The sequence below is a fragment of the Muntiacus reevesi genome, chromosome 1, assembly GCF_963930625.1.
Source record: "Muntiacus reevesi chromosome 1, mMunRee1.1, whole genome shotgun sequence".
Lineage (NCBI taxonomy): Eukaryota > Metazoa > Chordata > Mammalia > Artiodactyla > Cervidae > Muntiacus > Muntiacus reevesi.
This window is the reverse complement of record NC_089249.1, coordinates 191,574,254-191,590,391: the sequence shown is the minus strand read 5'-3', so window position 1 is coordinate 191,590,391 and position 16,138 is coordinate 191,574,254. Positions and strand designations below refer to the sequence as shown.

Genomic DNA, 16,138 nt, shown 5'->3' with positions numbered 1-16,138 from the left:
GTGTTTTCATAGTTTGATATTAACACTTCATTCCTTTTCATTAGTGAACAGTATTTGATTGTATGTATGTACCACTGATATTTGACTCTTGCAGTATTTGTTGCTTACCTGTTAACTTCTGCTCCCTGGGAATCGAGCTCATACAACTATTTGTGTATGACTTTTGTGTGAATACAAGAGTTGTCCTCATTTCAACAAATAACAAGGAGTGGTATAGCTGGGTCTTAAGATACTTGGTAAGGTAACAGTATATGTTGTTTTCAAAGAATGCTGCTGTGTTCCTTGATAGGGATATCAAATTCCATTTTCCTCAGCAGTAAATCCCCTTGTCAATTCAGGAGCCTCCAGTTGGATCCCTGCTCTGGGAAGATTCCATGGAGAAGGAAATGGCAAAACACTCTAGTATTCTTGCCTGGAGCACTCCCATGGAGCCTGGAATAGTACAGTCCTTGGGGGTTACAGAGTGGGACTCACAGTCGCCACGTAGCGACTGAACAGCAACAACAGTGAATGAGGATGATCTTCACATCTAATTGGTATTCTGAGTATTTTTCTTGATAGTCATGAGTGTGTAGTGACAGCTTATTGTTTTATTTGCAGTTTCCAATTGACATTTGATGTTCAGCTTGTTTTCATATTTCCTACTTCCCGTCTGTATATGCTTTTTGGTCAACTGTTGAGATCATTTGCCCATTGTTAATTAGATTATTTTGTCTTCTTGCTATTGAGTTTTCATAGCTGTGGGGCTGTTTTGAATACTAGTCATTTATCACATGTGTGGTGCTGTGCTTAGTTGCCCAGTCGTGTCTGACTCTTTGTGACCCCATGGACTGCAGCCCACCAGGCTCCTCTGTCCATGGGGATTCTCCAGGCAAGAATACTGGAATGGGTAACCTATCCCTTCTCCAGGGAATCTTCCCTACCCAGGAATCGAACCAGGGTTTCCTGCATTGCAGGCAGACTCTTTACCAGCTGAGCTACCATGAAGCCCCATTTATCACATAAGTGATTTGCAAATATTTTCTCCTCTCCTGTGACTTGGCTTATTATTCTCTTAACACTCTTTCTCAGAGGAGGCGTTTTCTATTAATGAAGTGAAATTGTACTTATTTTCTTTTATAGACCTTGTGTTTGTTGTTTGAAAATTAATCCTCAAAATGTCAACCTTCATTTTATTTGTGTTTGTGAATATTGATTAATTCTTACACTATTTGTTAAAACCAGTTTATTTTCATTTGAATTGCCTTTCCTTTCCTTTGTCCAACTTCAGTGTGGCTCTCTAGGAAGATACTGATTTTCTTAAATATTAGGATAAGTCTTACCCCGTTGTTTTTGAAGTTTCAAATTTTTATTTTCCAGTGTAATATTATTCTCATTATCTTTATGTTGACTGCTCTGGGTCTTTGCTGCAGCTTGCTAACTTTTCTGTAGTTCAGGCACATCAGCCTCGCTTGTTATGGAGCAGGGGCTCTAAAGCAGGCAGGCTTGGTTGCCCCAGGACGTGCAGGACTTTGAATTCCTAGAGCAGAGTACTTACCTGCATCCCTCATATTGCAAGGCCTATTCTTAAGCACTAGGCTACCAGGGAAGACTCTGAATATGTCTCCTTAACCAAGAGTTATCTGTTGTTGGAGTATCTTAAATGTTTCACAGACATAGGTATGTGTCACAGAATGACTATTTGAATTTACCTACAGAATTTAGGAACATGTTCTTTCTTAGGAAGTAGAAGTTGCCTCTATTTCTTGCTTGTGATGATAAATGGATGCCTGATTTTACTAAGTCCTTTAAATTTTCATTTCCCCTGTGTGTCTTCCTTATATTAGTCATTTCTTTCTTCGCTTGTAGTCATAATGACTACATTTTTATCAACTTGTAGTTGAACAACAACAAGAATGCCACTTTTAGTCCTCCTGCATAATTTATATTCTTTCTGGTGAATTTTTTCTTAAAGATTTATTTATTTCTTTTTGGCTGCCCTGGGTCTTCCTTGCTGCACGCAGGCTTTCTCTAGTTTCTGTAGGAGAGAGCCAGTCTCTAGCTGCGGTGAGCAGCTGTCTCACTGGGATGCCTTTTCTTGTGGAGCATCAACTCTATGGGCAAGAGCTTCAGTAGTTGCAGTATGCTGGCTCAGTAGTTCTGGCTCTAGGGCTCTAGAGATCGGAGTCAGTACATGTGGCCCATTGGCTTAGTTGCCACTTTGCGTGTGGAATGTTCCTAAAGCAGGGATCAAACTCGTGTCCACTGCATTGGCAGGTGGCTTTGTCAACCGCTGACCACCTGGGAATCCCCATTTCTAATGAATTTTCCAAAGGTATCTTTCAAACTTGTTATATTAATGACTAATTCCCTCAACTTTTTTCTGAAAACGGCTTTGTATTCTTAATTTTTCCTAATTGTGCTTGCTAACAAAAGTCTAGCAATTTTTAAAAACATGAAATCATTTAATATTTCAGTCAACCTGGTTCTTGCTTTAGTTTATGTTTTGCCCCAGAAGGAAGTCCAATCTGATTCTAGTCTTTTCCTATACATAAAAGTGTACCTCTGGCTTTTTACATTATTTTCTCTTTGCTTTTGTTTTTTTCTGTATTTTGAATATAACCTGCATTCGTCTCCATTTTAGTTGTTTTCATTTTTTGTTCACTGAACTTCTAGATCTACAGATGTTGTCTGTCATTAATGTTAGGAAAACCTCAGTGCTTGTAATTTCTGCCTCTCTTTTTCTTTAGTGATTTTCATTAGCTGTACCTGAAATATTCCATTAAAAAATATCCTGCCAGGTACATGAATATTTTGTTCTGTGTTTTTGGTATTTTGAATCTTTGTGTTACATTCTAGTGAAACAGGTATTTTGGGGTACAAGCCTTTCAGAGCAAAATATTTGAGGAATATTTTTTAAATGTCTTTCTTTTCTTTATCCCAGCATTAGGGCTCCAGCTTAACTTTTCAGGTTGTGCTCTGATGGTTCTTTATTTCATGTTTTTTCATTCTCTTCTTGTGAGATGGAGAATCACAACATTTAAATTCACAAATCACCGACTAGATTTATGCCTGGCAGTGATTATAGTGTGGTTGCTAGCGAAACACTTGTTCTTGAAATTGCAGGATAGAAGCTTTATGTTCTTTTGGAGGAAGCCAATGATGATACCCTCACATATTTTATGATCGCAGGAAAATTCATCCTCAAAGTATTATGGACGTTGATGTAGCTGCAGCTCTTAACCTGTGCTTAAAGGCAGTAAGGTCCGGGGTATATTGTTAGTGTGTGGTGAGAAAGAACGTTTCTGGTGTGTAATTGCACTGTGTGTTTAAATTTTGACTGGAAGTGCCCAGAGACACTTGAGTAGAGTGAATTTTGTGGTCTAACCTATTGTTAATGATTCTTCATCTCTGAGGTCTAAGGTTGAAGTCACTTGCTATCTGCATTGTTTTATTATGTAGAGAGAAAAGCAGATTCTGTGATTATTATCAACCAACTTAAAGGTTGTGTTTCTTCAGAAGAATATTTATATTCATGCAGCTGCAGGTGATTTTTTTCTAAAGACTTGGAAGACTTTGGGACAGTGTGGACAGCTGGACTTTGTTCAAAGTCTGAGTTATAGTGGTCACCTGGCTTCTGATGTTAGGTCATATGACTAGAAAAGGCTTTCCAGTTTTTTTGCTGGGTTTTTATTCTTTGAAACCCTATGCAGTGTTGATAACCTGCCCCATGTGGTACTGTAAATTGTAGATCACAAAGAATAAGATGAAAGAATTTTTTCACAGGAAATCAGTGTTTCTAAAATTGTATTTGTTTCATTTGTAAAGGATTTCTGTCATTTCCCTCCATTCCCTGACTTGGCCATGATTGTGATATAAGCAATACTGTGACCACAGAAATGATGTATAAATAATTTCATTTCTTCATGATGCTATTCCATTGTTGAGGAAGTGTGGAGAATAGATTTCTCATGATGAAGTCATTAGAATCATACATAAGCTGCATAGCATTTTTAAATGGAGTAGAAGGGCATGGAAGCTCACTCCAGTGTTCTTGCCTGGAGAATCCCCATGGACACAGGAGCCTTGTGGGCTGCAGCCCATGGGGTCGCAAAGAATCGGACACAACTGAGTGACTAAGCACATACACACACATAGATGTTAAGTGTTTCAGTCTCATGTATCTCACTGTGTGAATATTTTGGGTGTTTTAGGACTCATTGGTCTTTGAGGATGTGGTTGTGAATTTTACCCAGGAGGAGTGGGTTTTACTGGATTCCTCACAGAAGAAACTCTACAGAGACGTGATGTTGGAAAATATCAGGAATCTGGCATCAGTAGGTAAGAATGACAAAATTCCCTTCATTGGTCTACTAGAGAACAAGTGTTACCTGTCTGTAGTGTTCAAAGATTTGGAATGTGGGAAGAGAGTGCATTGGTAAAGAAACTATGAGGGAAAAAAGGGCAAGTCTCCTGCAGTCCAAAGGTTAGGACTTGACTCTTTCACCACTCTGGCCTGGGTTCAATCCCTGGGTCAGGAAGTAATATCCCACAAGCTGCACAACATGGTGGGGGAAAAAAGAAACAGAAACTGAGCAGAGTCAGAGTTCATCATGGACCTAAAATCCAATGAGTTTTTCTTTGATTTCTAATACTTTGGAACATTTTTCTGTTTCTGCATTTCAGCGGAAAAACAAGATCACGACATTGAAGATTTGGAGAAAAACCATGGGAAAAAATTAAGGTGAGCCATATTCACAATACAAAGCATGTTTCATGTGTGAATTTAGGTCTATTATGAAAATTTTAAAGGAACCAAAGAAAAGAAATAGCCACATTTTGAAATTTAATTATTCTTGAAAATGTCTCCAAGAAATATTTTCTTAAATGTAGAAAAAATGTTAACATGTTTCAGTGTAATTTGTGTGCTGTTCATATTCATAAACTGTATTTGAATATCAGTTTTTTTAAATAATTTTATTTACTTACGTATTTATTTTTGGCTCTGCTGGGTCTGCATTGGTGCCTGGCTTTTTCTTGACTTGTGGAGAGTGGTGGCTATCTGTGTTGCATTGAGGAGGCTTCTCGTTGCCGTGGCTTGTCTTGTTGCAGAGCTCAGGCTGCAATACCTTCAGCTCTTGGACTGCTAGAACACAGACTTAGTACTTGTGCTTCAAAGGCTTATTTTCTTCATGTCAGGTGGGATCTTCCCAGACCAGGGATCAACCCCATGTCTCTAGCATTCGCAGGTGAATTCTTTACCACTGAGCCACCAGGGAAGCCCTCAATATAACTTTTTAATAGAAAGGTTGAAGATCTGTTGAAGAGCGTTCAGTATATTCAACTTGTAACAATTCACACAAGATAGAAAACCTCACTGTTCCTATAAGATGTAATAAATACAAAAATGTAATAGAATAAAGAAAGTAAGAATGTTATTCTCATGATTTGCAGAAGTCCTATGAGAGGGAAACTGCCTGAGAATAAGGACATTAGTTCCTTCGAAGAAAATCCTATTCCAGCTCTCAAAATGAAGAAAAAGACTCATGATTTAAAATCATGGAAATGCAATCTATGTGGAAAAACCTTCACGAACTATTCATCACTTACTGGACACATGAAATGTCATGTTGAAGGCAAACCAAGAGAGCATCAAGGGTACCCCGAGGAGTTATATAAGTGTAAAGAATGTGGGAAGGCATTCGTTTCTCCCACTGCTCTCAAACTACATGAAAGGAGTCACACTGGAAAGAAACTCTATGAATGTTTACAATGTGGAAAAGTTTTTCCATATCACAAATCTTTCCTACTACACGAAAGAACTCACACGGGGGAAAAACCCTATGAATGTAAAGAATGTGGGAAAGCCTTTATGTGGAAAATAAGTTTTCTAAAACACATGGTAACACACACTGGAGATTTACCTTATAAATGTGAGAAATGTGAGAAAGCATTCATTTTTTTCAGTCATTATCAATATCATGAAAGGAGTCACAATGGAGAGAATCCCTATCAGTGTAAACAATGTGGAAAAACCTTTCAAACTCCTCGAAGGATTCAAATACATGAAAAAATTCACAAGGGAGAAAAATTCTATGAATGTAACCAGTGTGGTAGAACCTTCAATTGTTTGTATTCCTTAAAGGCACACAAAAGACTTCACACAGAAGAGACACCATATGTATCTAAAACATATTCTAAAGCATTGACTTTTACCAGCTCTCTTCGAAAGCATGAGGCAATCCACACTCAAGAAAAACCCTATGAGTGTAAGGAGTGCGGGAAAGCCTACAGATTAAATGAAAGCCTCCAACAACACGTGATAATACACGCTGGAGATGGCCCTTATAAATGTAAGGAATGTGAAAGAGCATTCAGTAATTCCAGTTCTCTTGAAATACATGAAAGGAGTCACATTGGAGAGAAACCCTATGAATGTCTACTATGTGGAAAAGTTTTTCTATCTCAAAACTGTTTCCAGCAACACGAAAGAACTCACACCAGGGAGAAACCTTATGAATGTAAAGAATGTGGGAAAACCTTCTTACAGAAAATAACTTTTCAAAGACACATGGTAACACACACTGGAGATTCACCTTTTAAATGTCAGAAATGTCAGAAAGCATTCATTATTTTCAGTGATCTTCGAAAGCATGAAAGGAGTCACACTAGAAAGAAATCCTATCAATGTAAACAATGTGGAAAAGCCTTTAAAAGTCCTAAAAGTATTCAAATTCATGAAAGAATTCACAGAGGATTAAAACCCTGTGAGTGTAACCAGTGTGGTAAAGCCTTCAATTATTTGACTTCCTTAAAGGAACACAAAGGACATCACATAAGAGAGATGCCATATGTATGTAAAACATGTTCTAAAGTATTGATTTCTGCAAGCTCTCTTCAAAAGCATGAACGAATCCACACTGGAGAAAAACCCTATGAGTGTAAGGAATGTGGAAAATCTTACATATTTAACTATTACTTCCAGAAACACATGATAACACATACTGGAGATGGTCCTTATAAATGTAAAGAATGTGAGAAAGCATTCATTAATGCCAGTTCTCTTAAAATACATCAGAAAAGTCACATTGGAGAGAAACCATATCAATGTCATCAATGTGGTAAAAGTTATAGATATCAATCATATATAAATAAACATTTAAGAACCCATACTTTAGAGACATCCAGTGAGTGAAAAATACTCAGGAAAACCTTCACGTCATCTCATGTGCAAGTGAAAATATTCACACTGGACAGTAATCCTGTCAAATGTGAACAATGTGGGAAAGGTGTTTTGTTTCCATGTAAGAATAAGCACCTTCTGTCAGGAAGCCTTTGGGTATTTTTTGTTACTCAAATATAATCCCCCAATATGTTTTTATTGTATTTTATATGATTAAAAGTGTGTTGTTTTTTTTTGTGAAACAGTTTTTGTAGTTTCAAATATTTTACTGACTCTTTTGGAAGTGTATGTTAGCTAAGAAACTTTTTTGTTCCTGAAAGAATATATTAAAGTTCCCCTTTTATTTATGAGTAGTACTTAAAACCTTGCAGTTTTTTTCAGTTGATCATTACACAGTATCAGTTAGTTTTATCCTGTGCATAGGTCAGCTACTTCATTCTCAGGCCATTTTGTTAGATTTAGTTACAGTTTTGTATCAAAAATAATTTCTAATTTTTAACTGTAAAATTATGGGACATGTCAGTAACTTTGAGCCAGTGACCCCTAAGGTCACAACTCTCCTGTAGTCAAATATTGTGATGAAATAAATTTTATTAAGAGTGAATACAGATAAACAAGATCCTAATGTATAGCACAGAAAACTGTAGTCAACATCCTGAAATAAAGTGAGCATAGTGGAGCCACCCAAGATGGACAGGTCATGGTGGAGAGGTCTGACAGAATGTGGCCCACTGGAGAAGGGAATGGCAAAGCACTTCGGTTTTCTTGCCTTGAGAACCCTATGAACAGTATGAAAAAGCAAAAAGATAGGACACTGAAAGATTAACTCCCCAGGTCGGTAGGTGCCCAATATGCTACTGGAGATCAGTGGAGAAATAATGCCAGAAAGAATGAAGGGATGGAGCCAAAGCAAAAACAACACCCAGTTGTAGATGGGACTGGTGATAGAAGCAAGGTCTGATGCTGTAAAGAGCAATATTGCATAGGAACCTGGAATCTTAGGTTCATATATCAAGGCAAATTGGAAGTGGTCAAACAGGAGATGGCAAGAGTGAACATAGACATTCTAGGAATCAGTGAACTAAGATGGACTGGAATGGGTGAATTTAACTCAGATGACCATTATATCTACTACTGTGGGCAGGAATCCCTTAGAAGAAATGGAGTAGCCCTCATAGTCAACAAAAGAGTCTGAAATGCAGTACTTGGATGCAATCTCAAAATTGACAGAATGATCTCTGTTCATTTCCAAGGCAAACCATTCAGTGTCACAGTAATCCAAGCCTATACCCTGACCAGTAACACTGAAGAAGCTGAACTTGAATGGTTCTATGAAGACCTAAAAGACCTTCTAGAACTAACACCCCAAAAGGATGTCCTTTTCATTATAGGGAACTGGGATGCAAAAGTAGGAAGTCAAAAACACCTGGCATAACAGGCAAATTTGGCCTTGGAGTACAGAATGAAGCAGGGCAAAGGCTAACAGAGTTCTGCCAAGAGAACGCACTGGTCATAGCAAACACTCTTCCAACAGCACAAGAGAAGACTCTATACATGGACATCACCAGATGGTCAACACCAAAATCAGACTTATTATATTCTTTGCAGCCAAAGATGGAGAAGCTGTATACAGTCAACAAAAACAAGACCGGGAGCTGACTGTGGCTCAGATCATGAACTCCTTATAGCCAAATTCCGACTTAAAGTGATGAAAGTGGGGGGAACCACTAGACCATTCAGGTATGACCTAAATTAAATCCCTTATGACTATACAGTGGAAGTGAGAATAGATTTAAGGGACTAGATCTGATAGAGTGCCTGATGAACTATGAACGGAGGTTTGTGACATTGTACAGGAGACAGGAGTCAAGACCATCCCCAAGAAAAAGAAATGCAAAGGAGCAAAATGGCTGTCTGAGGAGGTCTTCCAAACACCTGTGAAAAGAAGAGAAGTGAAAAGCAAAGGATAAAAGGAAAGATATTCCCATTTGGATGCAGAGCGCCAAAGAATAGCAAGGAGAGATAATAAAGCCTTCCTCAGCGATCAATGCAAAGAAATAGAGGAAAACAACAGAATGGGAAAGACTAGAGATCTCTTCAAGAAAGTTACAAATACCAAGGGAACATTTCATGCAACAATGGGCTCAATAAAGGACACAAATGGTAGGGACCTAAGAGAAGCAGAAGTTATTAAGAGGAGGCAAGAATACACAGAGGAACTATACAAAAAAGATCTTCACGACCCAGATAATCACGATGGTGTGATCACTCACACTCACCTAGAGCCAGACATCCTGGAATGTGAAGTCAAGTGGGCCTTAGAAAGCATCACTACGAACAAAGCTAGTGGAGGTGATGGAATTCCAGTTGAGCTATTTCAAATCCTGAAAGATGATGCTGTGAAAGTGCTGCACTCAATATGCCAGCAAATTTGGGAAACTCAGCAGTGACCACAGGACTGGAAAAGGTCACTTTTCATTCCAGTCCCAAAGAAAGGAAATCCCAAAGAATGCTCAAACTACCACACAATTGCAGTCATCTCACATGCTAATTAAGTACTGCTCAAAATTCTCCAAGCCATCTTCAGCAATATGTGAACCATGAACTTCCAGATGTTCAAGCTGGTTTCAGAAAAGGCAGAGGAACCAGAAATCAAATTGCCACCATCCATTGGATCATCAAAAAAGCAAGAGAGTTCCAGAAAAACATCTATTTCTGTTTTATTCACTATGCCAAAGCCCTTGATTGTGTGGATCACAATAAACTGTGGAAAATTCTGAAAAGATGGGAATACCAGACCACCTGACCTGTCTCTTGAGAAACCTGTATGCAGGTCAGGAAGCAACAGTTAGAACTGGACATGGAACAGACTGGTTCCAAATAAGAAAAGGAGTACGTCAAGGCTGTATATTGTCACCCTGCTTATTTAACTTATATGCAGAGTACATCGTGAGAAACACTGGGTTGAAGGAAGCACAAGCTGGAATCAAGATTGCTGGGAGAATTATTAATGACCTCAGATATGCAGATGACACCACCCTTATGGCAGAAAGTGAAGAAGAACTAAAGAACCTCTTGAAAGTGAAAGAGGAGAGTGAAAAAGTTGGCTTGAAGCTCAACATTCAGAAAATTAAGATCATGGCATCCAGTCCTATCACTTCATGGCAAATAGATGCTTACTCCTTGGAAGGAAAGTTATGACCAACCTAGACAGCATAGTAAAAAGCAGAGACATTACTTTGCCAACATAGGTCCGTCTGGTCAAGGCTGTGGTTTTTACAGTAGTCATGTATGGATGTGAGAGTTGGACTATAAGGAAAGCTGAGCGCTGAAGAATTGATGCTTTTGAACTATGGTGTTGGAGAAGACTTGAGAGTCCCTTGGACTGCAAGGAGATCCAACCAATCCATCCTAAAGGAGATCAGTCCTGGGTGTTCATTGGAAGGACTGATGCTGAAGTTGAAACTCCAGTACTTTGGCCACCTGATGTGGAGAGTTGACTAATTGGAAAAGACCCTGATGCTGGGAGGGACTGAAGGCAGGAGGAGAAGGGGACGACAGAGGATGAGATGGCGGGATGGACATGGGTTTGGGTAGACTCCAGCAGTTGGTGATGGACAGGGAGGCCTGGCATGCTGCGGTTCATGGGGTCGCAAAGAGTCAGACATGACTGAGCGACTGAACTGAAAGAACATATATAATGGGATCACTTTGCCATGCAGCAGAAATTACCCTAATATTGCTAATCAACTATACCTCAATAAAAATTAAGAAAAGAATGTTACAAACCCTATAAGACTGTGGTATGTTACAGTAAGAGGTCACAAGATGGCCTTCTGTGAGTTGCACTTGTGTTAGAGGAGTTGATTGCTTTGCAAGGTAGCAAGGTGGTTTTCTTTCTTTGTTTCTTTCTTTCTTTTTTTTTTTTTTTTTTTTTTTGGTGTTTTTCTTTATTGAATGATTTCAGATGTTTATTTTGTCATTGATGATTGGAATAATTTTCTTAAGGGCAAAAATTTTCTCATATAGCTAAGGTTCAATAGTAAGAAGCTTCATTCAATTGTATTAGTAAGGAGAGGGAACTATTAGTCATTTTTATGATTTCATATTTTATTTTTTTAATCAGTGAGACAGTGTTATAAAATATATAAATTCAGCTCTTCCATATGCTAGGTAGTATTTTTTAATCTCCTTTATGACATAATCAAGGCCTATAAATTTATGTAAATTGTTTTGCCAAAAGTTTTCACTTTCATCTCAGGTTCAGAGGATTTGTTACCAAAATAAGCCCTTAGTTATATACAATAAATAATACAAATATTTATTAGAGAATTGTCTAACTTACTTTCAATATACTGACATTAAAAGAGAAATTGAAAGAGCATAGGATAGATCACCAAATTGAGTTTTTGACCAACATCCAGACTGAAATAGCATTGGGAAGACCTATGTCACAGCACATCTAGAGTCCCAAATCATCCCTTATGATTATACAGTGGGAGTGACAAATAGATTCAAGGGATTAGATCAAGAGGATTAAAGATGCATAAAAGTAGAAGAGCTGTCAAGGTACCTAGAAGAAAAGCTAGACAGAATTAGGACAAGACATTGGTCCATTATGTTAGTGTTTCTGTAGATATGAGAAGATTCAAGAATTGGGGTCATAACAAAAAGAAAAAGAAAAAAAACAACCATTACTTGAAAACATCTGACTATCTGAAGTCCTGTTTTGTCCATTTTTTTTTCAGAGCACAAATTGAGTGCCTAATTTCTGATATCCACCCTGAATTCCTTTCAGGGGTTGTTGAAGTTCAGCAACAGTAGTGGCCATGATTTAACCTTTGTAGAGGCAGTCTGCAAGTGCCAGTTTCCAGTCAGCAGGGCCCCTTCATAGCCACAGATGTGACCATGCTTTGAGGGCATTTCATGGCCATTGTGTCCCATGGTGCTGGAAAGGCTCATTTCCAGGTCTAGCAAAGACTCCATTGACAAAGCCACTCAGTTCCTCTTCCCATATCTAGAGTTACATTATTACAATCATTGATCTCATATGGAACTATATATATATATCATTATTTTATCAGTGGCTCAGTCACTTACTTGGTAATGTGATGGTGTGGTGGTTTAGTCGCTAAGTTGTGTTCGACTCTTGTGACCCCATAGACCGTAGCCTGCCAGGCTCCTCTGTCCCAGGGGTTCTTCAGGCAAGAATACTGGAGTGGGTTGCCATTTCCTTCTCCAGGGGATCTTCCCAGCCCAGGAATCAAGGGTCTTCTGCCTTGAAGGCAGGTTCTTTACCAACTGAGCTACAAGGGAAGCCCACTTGGTAATGTAAGAGACAATAATTTTCTGAAACAGGCAACATAGAAAATAATGTAACTAGCAGTTATTAGTAAGGTCACAAGCAAGAATTTAAGTCAAGAACTTTTATTAGGTATATCTCAATATACCCTAGGTCATCTGACTTGGTTAAATGGTTATATTCAGGTGTTAATCTCCTGGTTGTACATCATGGAGCATTTGATCTTTATCTAAAGATTGACTACTGATAATAAACTTTAAAAACAAAATTCGATTGTCCTTTTAACAACTTAATTAAATTTTTAATAATATAACAACACAGAACGATCTCAGAAGTGAGTAACAAAACTAGGATTTAATGATCAGCGAAACATTTTTCATTGTGAGGGCATTAACCTTGCAGCCACGGAATGCTTTATCCCATCAAATAAAAATGAGGTTTGTCAGGGAGGTAGGAAAAACCAAGCGGCCATCTTGGATTTCCCATAACCCTGAATGTTTGCTTGCTTACCCATTTTAAATTCCCCAATTAGGAGTAGACTATTGCCATGTTTTAAGGACATCAGGATATCAATAGTTTGACAGTGAAGGGTTAATGTTACAGAAGCAGAAGATGCTTTATCTACATGTATCATAATCTTCATAGATGACTATGAAGTAATACTTATTTACTTTACCAAAGTAACAAGATTTTAAAAACAAATATGAATAATTTAAAGGCAAAGAAATTCATAATCTTATCAAAAGCCGCATTCTAAGAATTAATAGAGAAATTCAAATTCCAGTCTGGTACCAACAGACAAAATATGTTTATCTGGTTAATCTTAGAAAAGTCTTTCCCATAAATTTTGAAGAAGTAGTAGTATTCTTCCAAAGGCATCAGAGAGAAACCATATAAGGCATGTTTAAAATCTGATTGTATTGCAGTTGACAAAGCAACCTGGTCATTGCTGTGACATGTAACACTTTAATATGATAACTAGAATTATAATTGACAACATTTTATCAGGACATGTCAGATCTTTATGAGTTCCACATAATTTTAGGATATCTATATTAGTAACATCAGCCATACAGTATAACCTGAGAAGATTTATCACCCCTTCAGTACTTCCCATATAATTTAACATGTCAAATGAACCCAGGTAAGTTTAATACCTCTCTTTGGGATGTCTCAGGGGCCCTCTGAAGCATCCCAAAGTCGGCTAGAGGTCAAAAGAACTTAATTAGAATTTAAGTTTAGGAAATTTTGCCAAAAATATCAACAGATAGGTTCATATAGATCATTGTGAAACAACAGTTATTCGCTTAGCCAAAGTTAACAAAAGATTTCAAGGCTAAACATGGAACAGATCACTTCAGAGGTAAAGAAACTTAAAATCCATTGTCAAAAAGCGTTCAACTGGAGAAGGAAATGGCAACCCACTCCAGTGTTCTTGCCTGGGAAATCCTATGGACAGAAGGGCCTGGGGAGCTGCAGTCCATGGGGTTGCAAGAGTCAGATACAACTTAGCAACTAAACCACCACCACAAAGTAGATACAGTGACTGTTACTTACCCTCCAGAAAAGCCTATGGAAACAAGAGATTCAACATACTGATGTATTTTTTAAAAAGTTTACTGTAATAACATAATTCATGGGATGTTGTCAGAACACAGGAGGGGCACTTAGCCCAGTCTGGAAGGCGTTTATGAAGGGAGAAAGAAAGTTTGTGCTGCATCTTGATGGATAATTAGGAGACCAGGTATTGGTCCCGTGGGGGTGGGGTGGCGGGGAGGAGGAGGTGGGAGACATCGAATAGTGTGAGCAGAGATAAGCACGACGACAGGCTGAGCTATAGCGTGGCTTAGGCACCTGCAAGTGGTTGTGAGCAGTGGAGCATCTTGAGGTTTTGAGCTTCGGGACAGAAGGCAGGTTCACAGGGTGGAACTTTATCCCCTCATTATCATGGCCCCACTCAAGGACTTCTGTCCCAGACCCCTAAGCCTGTGGTCATCTTGGTCCTCCGGCCACCTCCATTCTCCCTAGATTGTTTACAGCCTGCTGTCTCTGCGCTTCAACTCGCGGCTCCGTGTGAAGACCTATACGGATGAGCTGACGCCCATTGAGTCTTCTGTGTCTGTGTACAAGGCAGCCAACTGGTATGAGAGAGAGTTGCTTCCTTTTTCTAGATCTGGGACATGTTTGGAGTCTTCTTTGCTAACCACCCTGACCTAAGAAGAATCCTAACAGACTATGGCTTTGAGGGACATCCTTTCCGGAAAGACTTCCCCCTGTCTGGCTATGTTGAGTTACGCTATGACGATGAGGTGAAGCGGGTGGTGGCCGAGCCAGTGGAGTTGGCTCAAGAGTTCCGCAAGTTTGATCTGAACAGCCCGTGGGACATTTTCCCTGCCTATCGCCAGCCCCCTGAGAGTCTCAAGCTTGAAGCCGGAGACAAGAAACCTGAAACCAAGTAGTTTCAGGGCTAGCATGTGTATCCTAGAAAGCACCTTATCTGTAATTGAGTGTCCCTGTAAATAAAATCCTACTAGACTCACAAAAAAAAAAAAAAAAAAAGCGTTCAACATCTCAAGAAAACTTGTATTATATACAAAACTCTTTTGGGGGGGGCCCACTTTCCATAAAACCTCTCTCTCTTTTAAAAATCACTTTATTTAGAAACAGCCACCTGTAAGTCAGATATACTTTTTTTTATTAATAAGCTGAAATTTCATTTCTTATACCTTTTTCTTTTTAATTAAAAACATACATCTTATTTCCCTTAAGCAACCATGAACAGTCCTTACATTATCATTCAGTACATTGGTGAACATAAATAAAAGTTTTAATTTCTAAAAACATTTGCTTTCTTAAAGAGAGCATCTCAGGATGCAACATTTATTAATAGTCCAAAATCTCTTCAGTTTCTCTATAAGAGGAAGTTCGTGTTCAGTAATGTTTCAAAATCTTCTTTTATTTGGAAATGACCTAGCTATTCAATAAACTTTCATCACTTAGTTTACCACATGCTAGAAGTTCAAGTTACCTCAAGAGACTATTTTAGACAGACATTCCAAAAGTATAATTATTCTTAATAGAGTTTATCTAAAAGCTCTTGTCCCATTTATATTTTTCTTTTTTTAAAAACAGTTTCTTCACTCAAGTTACTTTCCTTGTTGACAAATTTCGCTTACATTAAACGTAGGCACAAAAAAAAAAAAAAAAAAAGTAGGCACAATAAAAGTATTATACAGTGTTGATGACTCAAAACATGTCTTAATTAGATTAGCAAACAAGCATTAATACTAGATATTTAATATTGAATACTTCCCAGTTCACATGAACCTGAAGTTTCATTTAGGTTAATTTCTCTTGTAACTGATTTCTAAGTGCTTACTTTTCTTTAAGCCAATTTAATTAGAGCTCGTTTACAAATTAACCTCATATTATCCAAAAACAAAGACACAAACTGAGACACAGATAAATCCAGACAGACAGACAGAGATCTCATAGTTTTCCTGCTTGAGATCTAAAATGTTCTCTTTGACTATTTTCTCGCTCTTTTTTTTTTTTTTTTTTTTTCCTGGCTTGAAATTCTAATTTGCCCAAGGCTGAGGCAAATTGGGCTGTTTATTTCAAGAACTTGGCAAAGGTTGCAAGCTGTGCTAAATATCTTCAGTCGTTTCGTACTC

The 16,138-nt window shown here is 38.2% G+C and overlaps 1 protein-coding gene and 1 pseudogene across 1 annotated transcript; both read left to right on the top strand.

Moving 5' to 3' along the window:
* Positions 1–5,440: 5,440 nt before the first annotated feature.
* LOC136156145 (zinc finger protein 709-like) lies at positions 5,441–11,986 on the top strand. The gene is made up of 4 exons (XM_065918619.1): positions 5,441–6,111; positions 6,358–6,695; positions 6,855–7,100; positions 11,961–11,986. The coding sequence occupies exons 1-4, from the start codon at positions 5,441–5,443 to the stop codon at positions 11,984–11,986; spliced, it is 1,281 nt and encodes a 426-aa protein (XP_065774691.1).
* Positions 11,987–13,806: 1,820 nt separating this feature from the next.
* LOC136156141 (NADH dehydrogenase [ubiquinone] iron-sulfur protein 3, mitochondrial-like) lies at positions 13,807–15,008 on the top strand (annotated as a pseudogene).
* The last annotated feature ends 1,130 nt before the right edge of the window (positions 15,009–16,138 follow it).

Bases quoted from the DNA above. Each gene is read 5' to 3' on its own strand.
- LOC136156145 (XM_065918619.1), top strand. From the start codon at position 5,441: ATGAGAGGGAAACTGCCTGAGAATAAGGACATTAGTTCCTTCGAAGAA. The intron at 6,696-6,854 runs GTCCTAAAAGTA...CATGTTCTAAAG, and splicing joins ATGTGGAAAAGCCTTTAAAA to TATTGATTTCTGCAAGCTCT. The intron at 7,101-11,960 runs GTAAAAGTTATA...AATTCCTTTCAG, and splicing joins ATATCAATGTCATCAATGTG to GGGTTGTTGAAGTTCAGCAA.